Consider the following 23,037-nt stretch of genomic DNA (forward strand, 5'->3'; position numbering starts at 1 on the left):
GATGCATTTATCTAAAGCGGATGGTTTATGGCTGATGTAGCAGCTGGCTAAGTTCTTCCATTAAATTATTTTTCAAAGAATGATTCTCTGAGCATGAGTTTAGACAGGTTCACAAATTGTGATACTTTCCATGGCTGCTGCTTAGTGAGCGTTGTTTATTTGGGAGCTAATTTGGCCGGCTTTATTGAGAGGCTCGCGGTGGCACCGTTACACGGCAGAAATATTGTCCCACATGAGTTGGACACTGCAAACACTTAACAGGCCATTTCATCTCATATCCAGGCTGTAAATTGTGGCATTCTTTAAATAAAGGGAAGCTTTGGCTAATTGGGTGATTATGATTTCGCTCGGTTTATGTGCAGTTTGTCTTGGGACATCTTTAATAAAGAGGCCAGATCCCTTCTTTCAGAAAAAAATACACTTAAATCAAGAAATTTGTGAACAAATTGAAATGAACATACATGTTTCTCTTCGTGTTTCCCTCTATAGCTTTCACATGGTTAACATGATCTTATCCCACACTGTATGACAGCGTCACATATATTCTGTTCAGCTTCTCTCAGCTTTTTATCGACTGTTTTGGTAGTCAACTAAGATTTCTTTAGTTGATTTGTCATTTTTTTATGCTTTTTCATGCTGAATGATTTATTTCCAAGAAACTTTGAGCACATCTCTGGTACACACAAGCACTCAAGTGGTGCTTTTGTGTGATTCTTTGTGGAGAAACTCGGTTGTACAGATCTGTCGATTAAATGAACTAATCAATTAGTCGACAAAATCGTATGTCGACTAAGAATTTCTTTGGTCGTGGACAGCCCTGGTTTTCACTGAGAGACCTGTTTGTTGGCACAATTTCATCAAATATTCTATATGTCCTGTGTGAATCATTTTATGCACATTTCCATAAAAATTCAGCTTGACATATTTGGTATCTTTGTAAACTTTGGGATCTCCAATTTAAGATAAAGTTAATAAATAAATTTGTGTGTTTGTACAATGTTGGTCTGCACGATTTAATGACTGACCCACGGGCCGGCTGCTACTTATTAAGGGCTTAAAGAAAAATAAGATCCGTGAGTAAATTAAGTTATCGGGGATAAAAATGTGCTTTATTTGAAAATGAAATGTCTGAACAGACGTGACCCTCTTTGAGTTTTCCTGAACAGTTAATTCTCAAAGCACACCAATATTTAAAAATGGTATGCATATCACAGTGATGCTTTGTTCAGAGGGACATTATGTCCACACTATGTCCAAATTGATATGGTACTGATTTCTGTAGACCCATGCCTTTTGATTAAAATCTGTGTTTCATCAAAGTTAAATATGACTTTAAATAACCAGGAAGTAGAAATAGTTAGCTGAAGTAGAACCAGTGAAAGTGGATCTATGGCGTAAACGCTTTCAGGACCTCTGCAAAGAAATATTCTCCTTTACTTAAAGGGACTGTTTGTAGCTTTATACACGTTTAAATCTACAAACTGGCTGAAGCAGGAAAAGCCAACACTAGGATCAGATCTAAATCATGTTCATGGAGAGACCTTCGTCTGGTCAGCTAACATTACTGCCAAGCAGGTGAAATATAGAGTGATATTGTGGTTTTAGCTGTCGCCTCACTGTTTTGAGCGATGCTCGTTCATGTCTATGTAGAACGGGCAAGCGCAAACCCGACGCTGACTTTCGTTGATTTAACAGCCACAGGTGTCGCTGTTAACCAGCATTTCTGAAAGTTACAAACATTCCCTTAAAGCAAAAGTAGTAACTATAGCAGTCAAATAAATATAGTGGAGAACTATAATATAAAGTATCATAAAATGGAAATTGTCCTTAAGCACTTGAGTTATGGTGTAGTTTAGGATGTTGTGGGAGGTTGCAGGACTCTGTGGTTGGTACCTTTGGGTGCTTTGTACTGAAGCTCCATGCAGAAGAAGGATTCTCCAGATGAAAGACTTCAACAATCATTCCCACTGTGAGAAACTGATTTAAGGATGTCTGGAAAACCGACAGGGGGCGTCTCCTCTCCTCTCCCTCCTCCCTCCACCTCCCTCCACCTCCACCACCACCACCTCAGTGCGGTGGAAGAAGGAGGTATTGGGGATCTCCTCCTAGACAACAAACACACATTCAAAGAGGGGCACACACGGATTACGTCACACTCCCTCCGTGTGGAGGATATAACAAGAGGTCGCTGGTTTACTCTCAGTGCTTTTCTTCTCTGTAGACAAGGAGACATCAGGGGAGCATCATGACGAGCCCGCGCGCACGGAGCCCGAGGACACATCTGAGCTTTATCATAATGAAATAAGTTTCTATTGATGCTGCTAAAACTTTGTCTTTTTCTGTCACGGATTTTTCATCATGGGAAAGTTTTAAGGGACAACTAAAGACGCAAGAGTTTGGATACCCCTCACGCGTAATTACGCACAAGAAAAGTGCGCACTGATCTCACCAACTGGGACCTTCAGTCTGATAATGGATCAGACCCAGCAGCAGTGTGTAGCCATGTATCTACTGGTGCTCTTCTCTCTCGGACTCCTCATGGACAGGGTGACTTGTCAGCACTACTATCTTCTGCGTCCCATCCCGAGTGACAGTCTGCCTCTCGTGGAGCTAAAAGAAGACCCGGATCCAGTCTTCGACCCTAAGGAGAGAGACCTTAACGAGACCGAGCTGAAGAACGTCCTGGGAGACTTTGACAGCCGCTATTTGTCCGTTTTGTTGCCCCCAGTGGAGGACAAATACACCCATGATCTGGATGACTTTGAGCTCCAGAAGCCCGGTGGTGTTGGAGGAGTTCTGCCCAAAGAGATCCGAGCTGTGGATTTCGACGTCCAGTTCGGCAAGAAGCACAAGCCCAGTAAGAAGCTGAAGCGGCGGCTGCAGCAGTGGCTGTGGGCGTACTCCTTCTGCCCGGTGGTGTACACGTGGACCGACTTGGGGAACCGGTTCTGGCCGAGGTTCGTGCGGGTTGGAAGCTGCCTCAGCAAGAGGTCGTGCTCGGTTCCGGAGGGCATGGTGTGTAAACCGGCCAACTCGACCCACCTGACGGTGCTGAGGTGGAGATGTGTGCAGAGGAAAGGTGGATTCAAATGCGCCTGGATTCCGGTGCAGTACCCGATCATCACAGAGTGCAAATGCTCCTGTTCAAGTTAAAAAAAATACTATTTTTTTTTATATATATATTTTTTAAAATATTTTTTTAAATTTTTTTTTTTTAAATACTTTTTTTTTTTTTTTTTTGACCTTTATTTAACCAGGTAAAATCAATTGAGAACCAATTCTCATTTACAATGAAGACCTGGACCAAGAGGCAGCAGCAAGAGACACAGTCCACACAAGCGACCACAAACAGCACAGATACATTATATACAGTATGACAAACATACAGTATGCCATGACAAGACATGACTGGCTAATGAATGGGTAAAAAACAGCATAGGTAAATAAATAGGTCAGAAATGAATAAACACTATGTACAAAAAAAAGGTGGATTACTGGATGTTCATTGTAAAATTGTAATGGGAGAGAGAGAGAGAAGTGAGGGCTGGTCAGCAAGTACAATAATAAAAAAGACTCTGAATGAATAAATTATAAGCTCATTATTTTTCTGTGATTTATTTTTTTTTTTTTTCAGGTGCACTACCGAGTGTAGGAATGTATTTTTCTTGTATATGTGGTGCCATGCAGTTATATAGCTCCCCTGTACAAAGTCAGTATTATTTGTAACCAGAGCCTTTACTTTATTTGTGGAGAATATTGGTTATATATTTTGTATTTATGGAGACATGATGGCGCATAGAGCCACGCTGTAAGGACTTGCTGTTTTTTCCATATTTTGGATGATGAAGCAGATCGACCTCAAGAGTTAAAAAGTGGATTTTTTGATACATCCCTGTATCGGTGACTTGTTTTATCCTGTAAATTAAGGAAAATGTGCTATTTATTCTTTATATTCGTATAATAAAACGACACTGAAATGACTTTAAATGCTTTTTCTTTTCCTTCTTTTTGATCACTTCTACCTGATTGGAAGTCACCTGCCACACAGTGCACACAATGTGAAGTTCTAACACCATTTACTCATCAGAAACCTTTTTCCAATCATGCACTTATATCCTCCTGAGACCCAGCCCATTGACATGTGTCCTCTGTAGTGGACATTTTGTCCACATGCATATCCTCTTACTCTTTTGACCTACTCTATCAACCCCTGGTGTATTGTAAAGAGGACATCCTAGGCTTTCCAGTGATATGGCATGTGTTTTTTTTTTTTTAATCAATTTGAATGTATTCTTGTTTTAATATCACTCTACAGCCATAATCTGTTCATTTTTTTGTCTTTTCACACTGAAATAGTCCTCTAGTCCACTACAGTGGACAATAAAAATAAAGTTTAACAAGCCTAAATTGTTAAGATTTTCTTTTAACCCTAAATAAGAAGGAAATCACAAAAAAAAGACACTTTTTGTTAACTCGGTTCCCAGAAAGATATACTGCACCTTGGGGTCTATTTTACTCCCTATTGCAATTTAATGATAATAGAAACAGAAGAGGATTTGGAAGTAGATATATCTGATGGATATTTGATTTACAACACAATATCAATGTTTGATTTATAGACAACATGTGGTCAATAGGTTTCTTCAGTTAACCAACACTATCTTATCAGTGTAAAAGCGTCAGTCATACATCAGAGCCATTACATGCTGATAAAGGAAGCAGCAGAGATTCAGTGATTGAAGGAATCAGCAGCTGCTAACAGCTCCTCATTCTTTCATCTGCTCAACTCCTCCTCTCCATTTGCAGCCCAGCAGGAGCTGAGCTGAAGAGAGGAGCTGGCTGATGCGCCACATACCTTTCTTTAAAATATAATATATTTGAATTACTGTTCTTTCATGTATAAATCAATGTTAGAAAACAGCCTATTAAATATTCTTCCCGGGTGTCTGTGGGGAAAAATAGCAGATAAAAAACACAAGTTCCTCTTTTAGAGAAAGACAAACTTAATTGATTGAAGGGCACTTTAGCAGCAAAGATGGAAACTGAATCAGAATACGGTTTATTGCCAAGTAGGTTTTCACATATACAGTACAAGGAATTTGCTTTACTGTTATATAGACATGAAACATAAATATAGAATAGAAAAAATTACAATAAAAATATTTTAAAAATTAAAAATATCTACAATGTTACGGTTAAAAAAGGAAAGAGCTAGGCAGGAATGTGCAAAAAATATATATTCTATGGGATGTGCTAATGTGCACATGCATTAAAAATAATATGCAAGGTACAGAGATAATAGTCCAGAAAGATGTGATATGATATAAGATATGAAAATACTACTACTACTACTACTATTAATAATAATAATAATAATAATAAATAATGATAATTTAGAAAAAGAACAAGAATCTTAACTTCACTACACTTCAGAGGGAAATTATATACTTTTTTTTATTACATTTATATAACAGTCATAGTTACTAGTTCCTTTGTAGATTGATATTTTAGATACATAACATCAACTCATAAAATATGATGCAGTGTTATAGATTAAAATCAGTGGTGTAAGAAGTCCCAGTATGCTGTGTGTACCTGCAATAAATAATGTGCCAATTCCAATAATAAAAATAATAGAAATGGTCCTGAATGTAAATTCTCATAAATTAAAGTACAAAGGTATTATCAGCAAACTGTACCTAAAGGATCAAGAGTAAAAGTAGTATAAACCAGCAGAATGTCCCCCGTGAGTGATAACATATTAATGAATTATTATAATGTTGCATAAACATGTAGGCAGCATTTTAATGTTGTAGCTGGTGGAGGTGGAGCTAATTGTAACTACTTTATATACTGTTAGGTAGTTGAACCTGTAGCAGTATATCATTATTTATAATGTTGTATGTTTATAATGTTTATGATGTTTTGCTACTATAGCTATAGCTGTCAAATAAATATATTGCAGTAAAATTTGCCTCTGAAATGTAGGACAGTAGAAGTATAAAGTAGCAGAAAATGTAAATACTCATGTAAAGTACAATGATTGTGCTTATTTATTCAACTTAGCTACTTAACTTAGTTAAAATGAGCTCCAGTTGCAACATTAAAATGCGGTTTACACGGTAATAAATCATTAATAATGTTCCTTTATTATAATATGTAACAATGCATGTCTGTTCTGCATATTGATTCTGATATATGAGTACATCTTGCTATTAATACGTCTCTACTTTGACTTATTTTGAATGCAGTTTTGTACTCTCACAGTAGTGGTAGTGCTACTTTAACTCAAGTCAGAGATGTGAATTTGTCTTCCACCGCTGTGTAATCAGTGATTGCTTCACATTTGGCAGGCGGGTGCCTTCCTCTCATTTTACTACCACCACATAATAGCCATTTCTACTGACTCTGAATCTGATGATGCCAGTTAATCTCTTAAACTCTTGAACTCTTCTTTCAAGTTTCTTATAAATTTAGGAAAAAAAGGAACTTCATCAAAGGCATATGATGTCATATTTTTAATGTTGCATCAAACGGAAATATTGTAGATGTCTTGTGCGTTATTTTATTAGCATTTCCCCATAATTCAAACTGACATTTTTGTATTTTTGGAAACTTTGGGATCTCAAGTCGGTGGGTTTGAACAAAGTTGGCTGGTCAACATGAGATTGTAAAGATGGAGCCACTGGTGGGTCATGAAGAAATAATAAATTAGTTTTGCGTAGCCGCTTCACTCTTTCTCTCTGACTAAAGACAACTCCCCCTCCCTCTGTTCTTCCACTACCTCAGTGGGGTAGACTGTGGGGCACCAGAAAGCCTGTGTTTTGTTTCAGTTGTGTTTAGTCCGTAATGATGCTCCTTAGCCTCAGAGCCAGCTCTGCACGTACACATGCAGCAGACAAATCCCCGTACTTGTCACCGGATAGCAACGTAAAGGCAAAGATCTCCACTATACAGCTTAAACAAACACAATAAATAGCCTTTGATGTGTGTGTGTGTGTGTGTTGAATCCTCAGTGTTTGACAATGATCCTCATGTCTTTTCTATGATACTGTTTGTCCTGTTGCATAAAGCTCATGATGGTCAGGCTTCACAGTTGACAAGCTCTGCGGATATCCACCTATTTCAGGTTTTGTGTGTCATAGTCGGGCGTTAAAGGATTAAAGGGCGAGCCAGTTAACAGCTGCCCCGGAAAAACACACATCATGATACTTTCTTATAACTTAAACTAACCTGATTTTGTCCATTATTTTAGGTTAACAGGTGTATTTCTATTTCCCTTTGTAGTCAGCTAAACCTTTCAATATCTCTTCCAAGATTTTGCCTCATGCTTCTTATCACATCAGAGAACCACAAGTTATTCCTCTTCAAGTTTCTATTCCTCAGTTTTCCTGCTGTAAGCGCGGGCAAAGTGCTGACGCCGGTCAGATGATTTGTGTGTGGAGTAATACGCGTTGACAGGGTGCTCGGTGCCTGCTAATACCAGCTGCAGACTGGAGGATGCAGGGCTGCTAATGCCCTTCGTCACTTCTGAGCTAGCTCTCAGCTCTCAGCGTGGCGCTCGGCGGCCTCGGCTGTCCGCAGATCTCTGCAGTCTGAGGTGCCCAACAATGTAATGCTTTTAGCCACCAGTAATCCATTAACTTAATGATCTCTTCTTTGGCTATGGGCTCGTTTTATTGCTCCTCTACTCCCTCCCGCCTCAACCTAATCAACTTTCCTTTTTTCTAACGGAGATATTCTGAAGCCAAAACCTTGCTGCTGATTAAATTCTCCTACAAGGTTCAGATATTTTCCTGATCAAAGCAAACTTCTCCTTGTTAGTTTTGCCAACAATATCAAACATAAGTTGTTCATTTTTCAAATACAGATGATGAAATTAGTTTGAATACATTTGGCTCATTAATAGGCCAAAAGGTAGCCTTTTGTGGCACCTTCATTAAATGATATGATAACAAGCCGAGCAAGTTTGTAAAAGCCAGACAAGCGAGGGATGTTTATTCAATGAAAATTACAAATTTCACATAGTGCCGTTAAACAGTTGAGAACATGAAAGGATGAGCGGTAATGATCAGGTTTGAAAGCTCTGAATACATGTTCACCACAGCTCTATTATAAAATGATACACTACGTTTTGTGCTTTTTATGGAGTGATGAAAGCAGAGAAAAACCTTTTGATCTTCACAACACTGGAAGCGCAGAAAGAGTTTTGACTGGCAGGAGAAATAATTCGAAGATGTATTTTTATTTTCAAACACTCAATGACACGCTCTCATCCCAACTTGTCACATGCTGACGCTTTGTCAGACCCCTCGGCGTGTGGTTAATGTGAATTAAATGAAAACTCTTAGTTTAGGTTGAGGAAAAAACAACATGGTTGGGCTTAAAACTACTATGTTTGTACAGTAAAAATGTGACTTGACGTTGTGAACACAGGACACGAACAGCGGTCTCCTGGATGAAAGCCTTGTGTTTGTTGGGCCCATCCACCTCCCCTCCCTCCTGCCCGCCCGATGTGTCTCTTTCGCTCTTTAAACTCCACACTCAAAGAGTATATAAAGCAAAGAGACGAAACTCTGGTGTTTTTTTGACAACAATCGCTGCCACCATTTTGGACTGAAAACACTTATTTTATTTATATTATGTTATTGTTCAACACAGGCCATTTCATTAGAATATGACAACAGAATAGAAATAATTTTGTTTTACTTTTGTACAGCTCTTTGTAGGCGGACGTTTAATTGGTGTCCGGTAGTCACTTTCAGTCCAAAATGGCGGAAGCGTGTAGCGTTACTGCTGGGCGCTGATGTTGCAATGGAACGAACAATTGACTTTCACTTCTTGGCAATACCCATTCTTTGCCACACTCGAGGCGCACTTTCCATGGGTTTACATTGTAGTTAGTGGAAAGCCCGGTGTGTGTCATACCGATGTTAAAGGGTGCCTTGTATCGAACGCCGACGGCCATGACTAGACGTCGGTATTTGGCGCCCTGGGAATGAGAACGGGCTGGTAATTTTCATCCACCTGTAAGTACCACTGTTTTAAGGTGTAAGTACAGTACATTTATGCTATAAAACAATTTATTCCATTTTCTAGTTTCCTTTTGTTTTACATCTTTATGTTGAAAGTAAGATGATTTATTATTCAAAAGAAAAAAAGACTGCCGGACCTGATGGTGACTCCATCTTGACAAACTCATGCTTTGCAGAAAAGCTTCATTCAGACTCAAAAGATATTATGTCAAGCTTAATTTGTGTGTATTCAATTATCATTGGCTGAGTGATTTCTTTAGTGGGGTATAAGTCTTTAAATATTTCTACAATATTCAGGCTTCAAATGAAGCATATCTGTTGTGTTCCTGCATTGATATCATTGAGAAAGATGAATAAAGATGTTGACTAAACATACACAAACGGAACATTTTGTTGTTCATGTGACACCTGGTAAAGAAACCTTTTTGATTTGGTTTCAAATAGGTGAACTGAAATCCGTCATAAACCTGTCTGACCTATTTTAACTTAAAATGAGTATGTCAGTGAATACAACCCCTGCTTTAATGACCTGAGTGATTTGTCTGCATACATCTGTCAATATGATCAAATATAAAGTAGTTGCTGTCCAGATGTCCCTGAATGAAGGCAGGTGTTCGCTCCCAGTGGAACAGGGAACAGCTGTTTCTCTAGTTCACACAGCTCACTTATGAACCTGACGCCTCCAATCTTTTAGTTTATTGTCAAATAGAAAGTTTTTATGCTGGTACTCCTGACGAGTACGACCTTCGGGTGTTCTGCCAGCGGCAGTCGGTTTAGGATGGGTGTTCTGTTGCTAGTAGCAACCACTACTGGCACAGAAGTGACACCAGAGGCTGGAGCTAATTACAACCGAACGCTGAATAAGACATTTTTAGATGACCAAAATGTTGATATTAACTTTGATGAACTGAAAACACACTGTGAAAGGGTTAAAGTTGTAAGACAAAATTACAGACAATTCCCAGACCGGACAACGCCGTGGTGGAGACCTGTCAATCACAAGATAGTCTCGCCCTAAAGCATACCCTGTTTTGACTCTAAATGGGAACATAATTTGATAAATGAACATCATGCTGTATTGAAGAAGACTTGAAACTAGCAATTGAGATCATAAACTCATGTTTACAATGTTTACTGAGGTAATAAATCAAGTGAGAAGTAGGCTCATTTTCTCATAGACTTCTATACAATCAGACGTCTTTTTGCAACCAGAGGAGTCGCCCCCTGCTGGCTGTTAGAAAGAATGCAAGTTTAACGCACTTCCGCATTGACTTCACTTCTCGGACCCGGAGGTGGTTGTACTTCCTATGAGGAATTCATGTTGATCTTACACTGCTAATAGTTTGCTTCTTCTTGTCATGTACAATGTACAAGTCTGTAGGCCTACTTCTGTAAATCTGGTTTCCTCGTTACTGTAGGCCTACTGATTTATTTTTTACAATACCTTTTGCCTAACTCATCTTTTCCTGATTTGTAATCACTATCATTGAATCTGTTGTCCAACACTGTCTAACAATTGCCTCTGAAACCTCAAATCCTAACTCCTGTCTTCCACCTTTATTATCTCCAAGGAGGTCATGTTTGTCAGCAGGATTACAGAAAAACTGCTGGCCCGATTTTCATGAAACTTGGTGGAAGGGTGTAGCATGGGCCAAGGAAGAACCCATACAATTTTGATTCATCACGGGGCGGATACACACATTATTTTTCACTTATGGAAAAGGCCTTGGCGGAGGTCTGCGCTCTCCGAGTGCCCTTCTTTCCTAATGCGTTCTCCATTATGCCCATTTGAAAGATGATCAAGTCTCACCATCTTCATCACTTTGGGGCTTTTCAACCCACCTTTGAATTTGGCTGTTCGAAACAGCTCTAAACACTTACACATCATATACAAACTTTGTTATCAAGCATACTCAGGCCTGAAGAAAGGATCTGCAGCAAAAACTAATGACTTGTTCCATGGCCTGACTTTGTACCAAATCCCATTGATATCTGGTAAGACGTTTATGGGACAAACTGCTAACTAACCTTGGTGTAGAAAATGAAGGCTTTGTCCCCATATACACAAGTTTTTGTAGGTTTTTCTATGCGTTCTGACCATTCGTCCAGACTCAAATCGCGTATTAGATCACTGAAAACGGAGCTTTTGTAAAACTCCGGCCAGGGTTTACGATCTTCAGAAACTCCATTTTCAGTGTTGATGTGTACATACATTCATGAACGGCGGATGTGGCCAGATAACCTGGACTTTTTACATGTTTATACATAAATGTACAATTACTCTTCCACTATATTGAGGAACAGAGGCGTCGCTAAGGGGTTCACCGCTACTAATCACTGCAACACTACCACGACACAGACCCCATTGCCGGTATCTGTGCGTGTGTCCCAAACTGCCCACTGGCCTTGACAGAACTTCAATTCTGTTTTTGCGTTTTCGTCTGGTCGTAGATTTTTTCAAGACTGTGTTTATGTGGACGGGATTTTTTTAAGAAAGAAGGAGGAAAAACGCCTTTTACAAAAAATACCTGAGTACGTGTGGACGAGGTTTAAAAGGAGAATGTCCTTTTGGGTTTTAGTTTCAATATATTTACTACCATGGCAGTATTTTCACTCTGGAGTTGCTTTCTTTAATAAAAGTATGAATGTAATTTGATAAATTAAGGGTACAGAAATCAGTGAGCGCCGAATATGAGAAGCGTTTATCACTGCCCCGCCTGAGCAGTTTGTTGGTGTGCAGTCCTCTGAAAGGCAGACACGTCCTGTCAAAAGTTTTATTTGTTTGGTAAAGGATGCTCTTTGGCATGCGGCCCAGTTCATTGTGCTCTCCCACACATCAGATAATTGGAGGCTTTTGAAATATCCTCTCTGCTGCTGCTGCTCCCCGTCCTGGTCACGATGTTCAAGCTGAGATGCGTGGCAAGGTTGATGTTGATTTTTCCAGCATTTTTTTGTCCGCTGTAAATTTCACCGAGCTGGGTTTGATGACTTGTGGGGAGTGATCCTGCTGTTTGATGTCCAGAGCTCGTTAATCCAAACCTCATCTGGTATGCAAGGTCAGACCCTACTTTGATGTGCACGGGCCAGCTCTGCCAAGTCTAGAGAGTCGAGAGGGCACTGTTCGTTTACGAAAGATCAGGAACTGTAGCAACCCTGACACATTTTGGCTTTTGTCCATCAACTACTGTGAGGATGAGGTCTGGTTTGTTAAAGGGGCCTCTTAGCTCTCCTGGAGCTGAAAGCGCACACATGAACATTTTCCCCGAGAAGCTGAATCAAATACAAATCTTTTTCCCAAACACACACAGGGTAATCGGAGGAATGTGTGGAACTTTCATGTTTTCCTCAGGGAGCCACCAAATGCATTTAATAAGACAAAAGCTCCACGATAACACAGAATAAAGAACCAAATTATTAGCGGGTATCCATTATGTTCTCACCATAATTGTCATTGTGATAAAACTTTTCAAAACAGCTCTTAAATTCTGCCATCCCTGAACCACATAACAACAACAACAACAAGCAATAATGTATTCATTTTGAGGGAAGAGCTCCGTCTCATAAGCTCCATTGATTTCGCAAAAGCTCCAAACCTCTTTTGCATCTTTGGTCCAAGTTCCTTGGAAACAGAGAGGAATGAGTAGAAACGGTGTGTTTGTTATGTAAAATAAAGCAACAACGGCCCCCACTTTGCACCCAGCGCAGGAATTCACTGCAATTAACTCTTGAGCGTCACATGTAAATATGAAGGTTTGGGGCTCCGCGGGCAGGCCGGCACTCACTCACACACAGGGGATCCTGGGTCTTTGTTCTCCCGGGGCTTTGGCTGGCCGCCACACTGCCTCAGTTGGCGGCACCTAGCTATAATTTTCTCACAATGGCTGGCGTGTGAGCCGTCCATCATTTCTCTCCCGTGTCTCCCCTTTTTCTCCCAAGCATCCCCCTCCACTGGCACACAAGCTGCCGAAGGATATTTATTAATTCACTCTCTTTTACACTGTTTGATCAGATGTTAAATATCTAAAGAGATCATCTTTGGAGGTCTGTGAGATTCTCAGATGCACTTTAAGATCTCTGCAAATAGTTTTCAGCTCCTCTGCTTCCTAGAATACCATTAAATATCCACTTAATACCAATAATATGATATTGGAAAGATGTCAGGCGGCTGCAAAGGAGGTGCTCACAGGATGGATGCAGAGTGATAAAAAAACAGCACAGATGAAGATGTTTGATCACATTTAGATTTGATGCTTTGTTATTTGTTGATATATAGGTTTGGTCTGCAGTCATTTTTCCCTGAAGTTGCAGAAAATTCGAGATTTGCAAACTTAAGTGGGTGTAATGTGAAGTGAATGAGTCATTCAGTTACTCAGTGTTTAATGATGCAGCAAATTCTTTTTAAATATGCACATTTTTGGCTTTCATTTGTGTCATTTAGGTCCACCATGTAATGTTGCAACAAAAAGTGAAAAGGGGAAAGAGGAAGGTTAAAAGAGAATTGTCTTAAGTCGACCAGAAACTTTCACAGGACATAAGACCTTGTCTTGCTAAGACATCTCTCCTGAGCATTTCACCATGCGGTCGCCACAGAGTGAGACAGAGAATGTGAATGCGTATGACATTAGCTGAGAATGACAGATTTGGCAGCCTTGCTCAAAAGCAGGGTTACCGAATGTTCGTAAAACATAAAGGTTATCAGGGGCAAAAGCCCTCCAGCAGCAGAAACTGAGACTAAACCAACCTCACGTCTCCATCCTGATGACAGAGCACCCTCATTAACACGCCTGTGGGTTGCTGATAAAATTGCATTTTGTGAAGGTGCTGCACAAACATGTCACGTAAATACTGTATGGTTCATGGGCAGGATGGGCGCTATACTTCAGGCATAATCCCAGATTTCAGCACATTCGTCAGTCGCAATGATCCATTTCTTCATTGTGTATATCTCACTTGTTGAAAAGGAAAACTGACTGATGAGTAACTCACATTTGACCTGCAGGGTCTTATACTTGATTTGGTTTTACAGGCATTTCCATAGTTATTGCTTGTCACGAAATAGTCCCAGCAAGTAACTCCTCCTGAAACCACAAATTGACATTTTTGGGATTTCTGTTTGTGTAGTTAAACAAGCAAGATACAACATGTTAATTATTGAGCTTAAGGTGTTGGTAAGCATGTTTCTTTTATTTTGAAGAGAGCCAGGTTAACTGGGGGAGTTCTAGCTTTTGGGTTTACTTCGACTTGACATTGTGATGACGTCGCAGATTTTTAAATCCCTATTGTTTGCTCCTATAAGCGTCTTCACTGGAACTGTGCTGCGCTCAAGGACATTTTCTTGTGCTGATTTCCTCAGTTGTTTTGCAGATCCAAACTCACAAACCCTCTGCCTAATATATTTTGTAGGGCTGTGAAAGTTAACGCGATAATAACGCGTTAACGCAAATTCCTTTTAACGCCACTAATTTCTTTAATGCATCAATTTGCAACTTGCAATTTTTAGTATATGGTAGGCTCAGTTTTAAAGCTAGAGTGAAGATCCTGGCATCATATGAAACTAAAAACCTAATAAATCCATTGGTACCAACTGTTTTTTGGTGAGGAAAAACTAGCATGGCCATTTTCAAAGGGGTCCCTTGACCTCTGACCTCAAGATATGTGAATGAAAATGGGTTCTATGGGTACCCACGAGTCTCCCCTTTACACACATGCCCACTTTATGATAATCACATGCAGTTTGGGGCAAGTCCTAGTCAAGTCAGCACACTGACACACTGACAGCTGTTGTTGCCTGTCGGGCTGCAGTTTGCCATGTTATGATTTGAGCATATTTTTTATGCTAAATGCAGTACCTGTGAGGGTTCCTGGACAATATTTGTCAGAGTTTTGTGTTGTTAATTGATTTCCAGTAATAAATATATACATACATTTGCATAAAGCAAGTGTATTTGCCCACTCCCATGTTGATAAGAGTATTCAATACTTGACAAATCTCCCTTTAAGGTACATTTTGAACAAAAAAATGAGCGATTCATTTGTGATTAATCGCAATTAACTATGGACAATCATGTGATTAATCGCGATTAAATGTCCTAGTATTTTGAGATCAAAGCAACCTACTGCTGCCAGAACAGAGAGAGGAGAAGAACTCTTATACTGTATATAAAAGAGAGGAACAAGGGAAGCAGGCGGCAGAGTTTGGAAGACTACAGATTTATCACCCAGCCATGGAGTGGAAAGAAGTGCTGCTCGTCTGGAGAGTGGGTTTCCACTTCACTTTAATTCAGTGTGAAGTGTTTAAGACACATGAGTGTGGTTCGGGGAGATAAATGGGAATCCCAGGCTTTTTCCGTTGAGACTGACACCTCTCTGTACTCTGATCTATAATGAACTCTCTGCCACAGTTAGTTGTTGACAGGCTTTCAGTGCTAATTTGCTGCTTGTTGATTCTGTATTTGAAGCATGTCTTGTTTGGGGTTTTGAACTGATTTATTTTTAGACGATTTATTTTTTCTCTGACACGACTGGAAGCCATCAGTTTTGAGTTTTCATTGAAGGAATATTAATGACAGCTGCTGAACACTACGTAACCGCATTGCAAGTATTTCAGGGGATATCTGCCATCTAGTGGTGCAGATGTGTGCAGATGTTTTCCACAGCTGCACTTTAAAGTGTAACTCATTCAGTTTGCTCGTCTGCCTGTCTCGGTGATGATGGACACAGAATGCAAACTGCCACGCTGCTGCGGTCCATGATTAAAATGCACAAGTGTTCAGCATGTTAAATAGGACTAATGTTAGCACAGGACCGCTTTTATCTGATATATTTAGATCTAATAGGCTAACACGAAGGAATCCGTTTGAACAGTTTTGACAAGAGCTCTCAGAACATTTAATCCAAAAAAAGCTCTTAGACAAAACCTTACATTTACATTTTTTAAATACTATGCTCGTCTGTGTGTGAAGGCAATTCCTCTGTGTGAGAAATCTGCCCTAAATGGCATGTTTGATGGAAGCTGAATGACTTGGCTCTCAAGCTCTGAGGTCATTGGCATGTTAATGGCCGCTTTATTACCATAGCATGTTAACCTGAAGCACCGCTTGCAGTCTCAGAAGAAGCCGAGGAGCTGCATGAAAATGATTACACCGCAATTATATCAGCCACTTTGTTGCGACTCCTCACTGCCCAGCTGTCTGCCGCCCGCTGCCAAGAAATGGATTAGTTTCACTGCTCCTCTAATAAGACTGTTAGACCAGCAGCGTGAGCTCAAATAAATAAATGAAAGCTGCAGATACAGGGACAGAAATAGATTAATATTGTCAGACTGTGGCGTGTGTCTTCATCCAGCCATAGCTGGAAAGTTGGCAGAAGCGAGCGGAGATTCTCATTATCTCTGAAGAACAGTGAACAGCCAGGAGACTCTCGCCACGATGAAAACCTGTCAAACGCTCTCACACAGGACAGGCCCGACGTCAAACAGGGAGTGTTTTGTATCCCCGGAGGGCAGAAGTACAACCCAGGCGGTAATAAAACTCAGGCAGACCATGTTGGTCCTGTAAACGTAATCTGCAAAGTGTTAATTACAACCTGGCGCCTCTGTGAAGCTGTGTGTGCTGGAAGTCAGCTGAGTCGTCAGCGGCGTCCTGATCTCCCCTCCTAAACAACACGGCTCGAGCCATGGCGACAGCCTTGGAAACAAGATTTTCTCTCTCTGTTGATGATCCTGTTTGAATGGGCTGCTTTAAACAAATTAAGAGCCAGTCAGATGCCGTGTTTGTGTGACCCCGTTTCTCCTCAGGGGAGGTGGGGGGTGCGCAGCCAGAGATCCAGTGTTGTTTACTGTCATTCATGTGAAGTGCCGAGGGTTTGTGTGTTTACCACACAAACCTTCTCACAGATGACACTCAATGAAAACGCTCTTAAAGCTGCGTGATGGCCCACACGGCAATGAGAGGCCGCTGCTGCAGCTCTTCCTTTTTCATTGTTGTTTATATGCTGTTATTGCTTTTACTTTATTACCATGTAAAAGTGCCTTTGAGTGCATTTTAAAGCACTATACAAAATAAAATGTATTATTATTATTATCGCAAAATTTAGATTAGTCAGTTCGCTGAAAATTAATCGGCAACTATTTTGATAATTAATGAATCCTTTCGGTCATTTTTCAACCAAAACGTTCTCTTGTTTCAGCTAGTTTCATCTTTGGGTTTTGGACTGCTTGTCAAATTAAAAAAAAGGGAATTTTCAAGATGCCCCCTTGGACTCTTATAATGAGCATTTAATAGAGTGCTACAGGAATGAGTCTTAAAACTCAGAAATGAGTTAGCATTTTAGCACGTCCTGTTCCCTCATCGGGAAGTCAATGTCTTTTTTTTAATGGGTTTTTTAGTTACGTAGATGCCTGAAATAATGGTTAACACAAGCTGAAGACATAAAATACATCAATAAATACCCCACTTGTGAATTTTTAAGCTTTTACGTGTCTTAAAAAAAGGCGGTTGCTAACAAGTGGCTAAATGAGACAATGCTAAACGGCATCACGCCGACTCGTCCGCCTTTACAGCCTCGTTGTGTATACTCACGTTCATGTGACGTTCATTGCATTCATGCCTCAAAATTCAGAAAAGTGGTGTTCATTATTTTGTGGAGATTATCTTGTTGAACAAAACGTGTAAGTGTCATAAAGGTTTGTTTCCCACGGAGCTTATTTTAGTGCAATAGTCCAAAACCCAATGGAAAAATCCCATTGGGTTTTTGTCGAGGGAACCAGGGTGATGCTAGCTTCCTGGTTGCATCCCTGAAGCACTCTATAGACAAAACAGTTAACTGATTAATCAATAATCAATATTTGACAGATTCATCAATCTTGAAAATAATCATCCCTAGATGGTGGTTCTTTTTTTTTATACTTTTCTTCAGCTCTGTTTGATCCTGCAGAGCATAAAAAAAACAGTTTGAATGTGCTCACTCTGGTTTTCAGGATATTCATCCCTCCTCTCTTTGGCGAGGCTTTAATTCAGAAACCTTTTTTCTCCATCTACTGCTTTTTCTCCCTCAGCCCCAGAGGACAGGGTTCAGTCAATGAGCCCCTCTCTCAGATTTTGTTATTTTGTTATTGTGTAATGGCCTCCAAAGGTTGAAGGATGGCTCCTCTACAGGTCTCCCTGAGGAGCAAGCCCTCTATCTAGACATTAATCTACTGCTGTGAGACAGACACGCTTGTTTAGCTAGCACAAAGCCCAGTAAGCTGTTGTCTCTGAGAAAAAGCTGGCCGTCTCCAGAGCCACTGGAGGCTGCGATGGCTGGAGCCAGAGTAATGACCTGTGAAATTCAGCGATAGAGTTGTCCTGTTGCACACAGGTCCGCTGGCACCGGGCCTTGTTCGCGGCCTGCCGCTGATTTATCAGCGCGCCTCTCCTGGTGCCATTGGCTTTATGAAGTTTTGTGTGGGTTGACCCCAGCTTTGGGGAAATTAATGTTGTATTTGGGGAATGTCAAAGCTGGGAAAGATCTGTGTGAATATGATTTTCTAACTAGAAACTAGCAGAAGCTTTGAAATGCTTTAAAAAAAGCGACAATTATTTGGTTAAATTGTCAATATTTGAGCTCCATTTCCACTAGTGTATCATAGCAATGGTTTCAAATATTGACTCTGCTTTGTCCTGTGAAATAGTCAATATTTTCTCTCCTGCTCAATCAGATTAGGATGTGAGGCTGAAAGTTAAGGAGAGGAGCCTTTGAAGGTGGTAAGGAGAGTAGCTGTGTCTTCCCCAGAGCAGATTATGCAAAGATCAGAGGGGCAAACTTCCCGCTGGCACCTTCTGTCTGCTAGATACAGTTTGACTTTGTTACCTCAGTTTCACAGCAGAGGGAGATTCCTCCTTATTCCTGCCCTGTGGGTGTTAAAACGAAGGTTTTCATGTCAAAAAACTGCTTTTGTACAATCACTCCTCAGACTCTTTGTCATATTTCCTTCTGTCTTACTTTATATTTTACTTTCTCCTCGCTCTCTCTGCTCTTTTGTAACCGTGTTTTACCATATTGTATCATTACTTAAAGGGGCAGTGTGTAACAATTAAGGGGGCGGGGTCTCTTGTCAGAAATGGAATATAATATTAATAAATGTGTGTTCTTTAGTATATAATCACCTGAAAATAAGAATCGTGTTTTCATTACCTTAGAATGAGCCGTTTATATCTACATGGGGAGCCTCCTTTACGGAGCCGGCAGCCATGTTTCTACAGTAGCCCAGAACGGACAAACCACTGTGTAAACTTTCCGATAACGTTAATCACTCCACTCAGCCGCCAGGAAACCTCTGTCGGTCTTGAGGAGCCACTCTCTCTCTCTCTCTTGCTTCATCACTCACTTCCCACGTACACACACACACACACTTTACACACCGACTTTGCTATTCACCAAATGACCTACGCTACTCTTACAACAGCTGGCTCTAGAGAGGGACATTCGTGTCTGCACATCGGCAACCGTAGTTGTCCTACACGCTTGGCACGCGGGAGAGGTTTAAAGGACCAGTGTGTAACATTTAGGAGGATCTATTGGCAGAAATTGAATATAATGTTAATAAGTATGTTTTATTTAGTGTACAATCACCTGAAAATCAGAGTCTGGCTCTAAAGAGGGCCATTAGCGTTTTTATGTTGGCCACCGTAGCTGTCCTACACACTTGGCACATTGGAGAGGTTTCTAGATGTCACCAGATCTTACATACTGAACCTTTTAAATAAAAAACTAAATCCTACACACTGCTCCTTTAATTATTAATGTTATTAGGTTAAATGTCTGAACTAGGGATGTCACGTTGAGGAAACTTTCCCACCGGTAAATAAACTTGTGACAACACCGGTGTTACCGATTACACCGGACATTGTACAAGAAAAGATTACATTCAATATGTGTAGAGCGCTTACTTCGATCTTTAACATTGGATTGCTGTGTGTCTGGCCTCTCTGGTTGAGCTTTTGCTGCGGGGCCACAGGTTTCCACCCAGCTCTGCTGAGACCGCTCCTTCTTCCGCACGGCGATCGCCTCATTAACGTTATGGTTCCCTTATAGCATTGGGTTTAAATCAAAAATATTGCCAAGTAGGAGCTTTTGATTTTCGCTTCGACACCAAATCCTCCGCCATCGTCTTGTCTGTCAACTCTCTCTCGTCCCGTGTGAAATCTGACTCCTGCTACTCTGAGCTGAGACTCCGTACAGAGCAGACACTTTCACTTTCAGATCGTGGCGTCCGTCATCCGACTATGTATTGATAACACGGCGCTGATGCGCGAAAATGAACTAAATGGATTTTATTTCTATAAAAAAAAGCAAATCGATGGTGGGGCGGTGGGCTAGTAATGTAATCGGTGTATGTCTGAACACAGTTTAACTCCGGTAACACTGACTACCGCGGCAAGCCTAGTCTGAACTTGAAACTGTAAAAATTAGGGATGCCCCCTCTTCTTAGTCAACTACTCTGTCGTTTTGGTCTTAGTCAATTAAGATTTCTTTAGTAATTTGTTATGCTTTTTCATGCTGAATGACTTATTTCCAAGAAACTTATGAACACATCTCTGGTAAACACAAGATTTAAAGTGGTTGGCATTTCTACATTGTTTTAAGAGGCAGACATCTGGGTGTCGTTTTTTGACTTGAAGTTTCAACAACATGTTAGGACTTCCACAAATATTGTACTGTATTATTTCCATCCATTCATTTTTCTTTGTGGCCAGTACTGAGAAGCTCTACATACTTTTATTTCTGTCTGAATTTCCTAAATGGCAATAAATCAGTTGTGGTTATCCCACATTTTGGACTAGTTGAAGTGAAATTGTCATTTAATTAGTTTTAAAGTTGTGTGCTTGTAATATATAACATTTATCATTCCTCTAAAGTATCTAAAGTTGCCCTGCTCACGTTCCCCAAGAGGCTGGGACTTTAACTTTTAATAAGCTCAAACTTTCAAATAGCCTCCTCGTAGAGCTGAGAAAAGCAGAAAAAATGTTGATATTATCAAACAACTATCTGACCCAACTCCAACCTTTTATTACTAATTATTTAATTCTTATTTCTCAATTATTTTCAGATTTTTCCAGCTCAAAATTTGTTTGATGGGTTCATTTGCAAACACTGATAGCTTTGTTTTTATTTATATTCCTAAATCATGTTTTTCTGTGTGTGCACTCAAGGGAATATCAATCAAAACAGTGTTGGTTTATTAATTTTAAGAACAGTTTTTGCAAATTAACTCTTTATTTATTATATCATTTGTAACATAAACATTTAACCTACAAACCCAATAAATGTATTTCTTTCTAATTTCACTCGTTATTCATTCTTTTAATTACTTCATATTTATTTTGTTTATGTTTGTTTACACTTCGACATTTTTACATGTCCAACTAGAAGCTTCAAATTCATTTTTGAACCGTTTGGCTCCGATGCTGCTCCCTCATGTTTTACAGGTAGCTGATTGGCAATTGAAAAAGTGTTTTGTGGAGCCAGGATGACATCAGATACCATGACTAATCAATAGGTCTTCTCTCTGCCTGCTTGCCCTTCAGGTGTCCGTGAATTCAGAGGGACGGAGGCGGAGTTCATCTGGTGTAATAAAAGTAAGCTTGGAGGGAAAATGTGACAGATGTGGAGGCCTGTGCCAGCGAGAAAAGCGAGAGTGGGACTGTCAGACATGTCGACTCCGGCGTAGTGATGGATGGAGAGTGAGGTAAGACAGATGACATCGTCTGTCTGAGGCCGTGTTGTCATAGTGGAGGATTGCCGCTTGTCTTAACCTCTCAATATCAGAGAGCAAACTGAAGTTTGTTTACACTGCTCCAGCGGAGTGATTTAGAATGAGGGGCGAGGGAGACGTGGGTGTAGAAGGTATGCTCGCTGGAGGGTCGGATCAGGTTTCTAAACATTCCCTTTGAAATCGAATAGCAACCATCCCAGGCGTTTTAAACTCAACCAGCCCCGTTTGGTTACAATCCTCAAGGTAGAGAGGAGTCCAAACACAAATACAAACAGAGAAAATGAAATATCAATATCAGCATTGGCCTTTAAATCCCCACATTAGTCAACATCCAGCCTGGAGTCGGGCCAATGATAGAAGTAGAACACAAAAACTGTGTTTTTCTATCGCCTCTTGTTTGCTATGGAGCCTTCATAAAGCTAAAAAAAACAAAATAGAACTGTTATGAGAAGCTTTCTGAACAGAAGAGATTTTTTCTGAATATTTTTCTATATTTTAGACTATTATTTTACGTTGCAAAGATTATAGAGTGCTAGAGGAATGAGTGCTAAAACCCTGAAATGAGTGAGCATTTTAGCTCTTCTGGTTCCCTCGTTGCTGAAGAGATTTTAACGTTTTGTTCTCAGAAATAAAATACATCAGTAAATATCCCACAGGTGAATTTTGAAGCCTTTACGTGTCTTAAAAAAGGCGGCTAAAAGAGACTACTAAACGTCATCACGCCGACTCATCTGCCTTTACAGCCTCGTCGCGTATGCTCGCGCTCATGTGACCGTGGTGTAGTACGTTTATAGCCTATAACGTTAGCTTTTTACTTCTGGTGATTAAATTCACGCTTCAAAAATCATTAAATCGGTGTTCTTTCGTGGAGATTATCTTGTTGAAGTATCAAAATATGTGTTTGCCACAGAGCTCATTTTTAGCAATAATACAAAACCATATGCAAAAATCCCATTGGCTTTTTGTCGAGTGGAACCAGGGCGATATTAACTTCCTGGTTGGCCTACAAAAATACGTCATCACTGGAGTACTCTATTGTCTGCCTGCAAAAGTTAAGTAAAATCATTTCTGCAAATGAAAAGGTAGGTAAAATGAGTTCCCATGCGTCCCTAATCATCCCTTTTGGTTGCATCCTTTGTATCAATTGCTTACGTTCAAACAATGCATCATGGAAAAAGCTTATTTCTGTCTTTTTAAACAAAGGCCGTGCAAAGAGCTGATTGATTTACGGCATCTTGTGTTGCTAAG

At 40.2% G+C, this 23,037-nt stretch overlaps 1 protein-coding gene and 1 long non-coding RNA gene across 3 annotated transcripts in view; both read left to right on the forward strand.

Moving 5' to 3' along the window:
- LOC141780572 (uncharacterized) overlaps window positions 1-22,182 on the forward strand; it is a 63,790-nt gene extending 41,608 nt beyond the window's left edge. For both annotated transcript variants that reach the window (XR_012596697.1, XR_012596699.1), the window contains one exon: window positions 21,602-22,182. This is a non-coding gene — a long non-coding RNA (uncharacterized LOC141780572). The remainder of the gene's footprint in view (window positions 1-21,601) is intronic.
- nog1 (noggin 1) lies at window positions 1,820-3,977 on the forward strand. The gene has a single exon (XM_074655845.1). The coding sequence runs from the start codon at window positions 2,473-2,475 to the stop codon at window positions 3,151-3,153; it is 681 nt and encodes a 226-aa protein (XP_074511946.1). The 5' UTR covers window positions 1,820-2,472; the 3' UTR covers window positions 3,154-3,977.
- Window positions 22,183-23,037: the final 855 nt, after the last annotated feature.

The sequence above is a fragment of the Sebastes fasciatus genome, chromosome 13, assembly GCF_043250625.1.
Source record: "Sebastes fasciatus isolate fSebFas1 chromosome 13, fSebFas1.pri, whole genome shotgun sequence".
NCBI classification, from domain to species: Eukaryota; Metazoa; Chordata; class Actinopteri; order Perciformes; family Sebastidae; genus Sebastes; species Sebastes fasciatus.

What these genes read in the sequence shown, in the direction of transcription:
- nog1 (XM_074655845.1), top strand. Translation starts at nt 2,473, where the DNA reads ATGGATCAGACCCAGCAGCAGTGTGTAGCCATGTATCTACTGGTGCTC.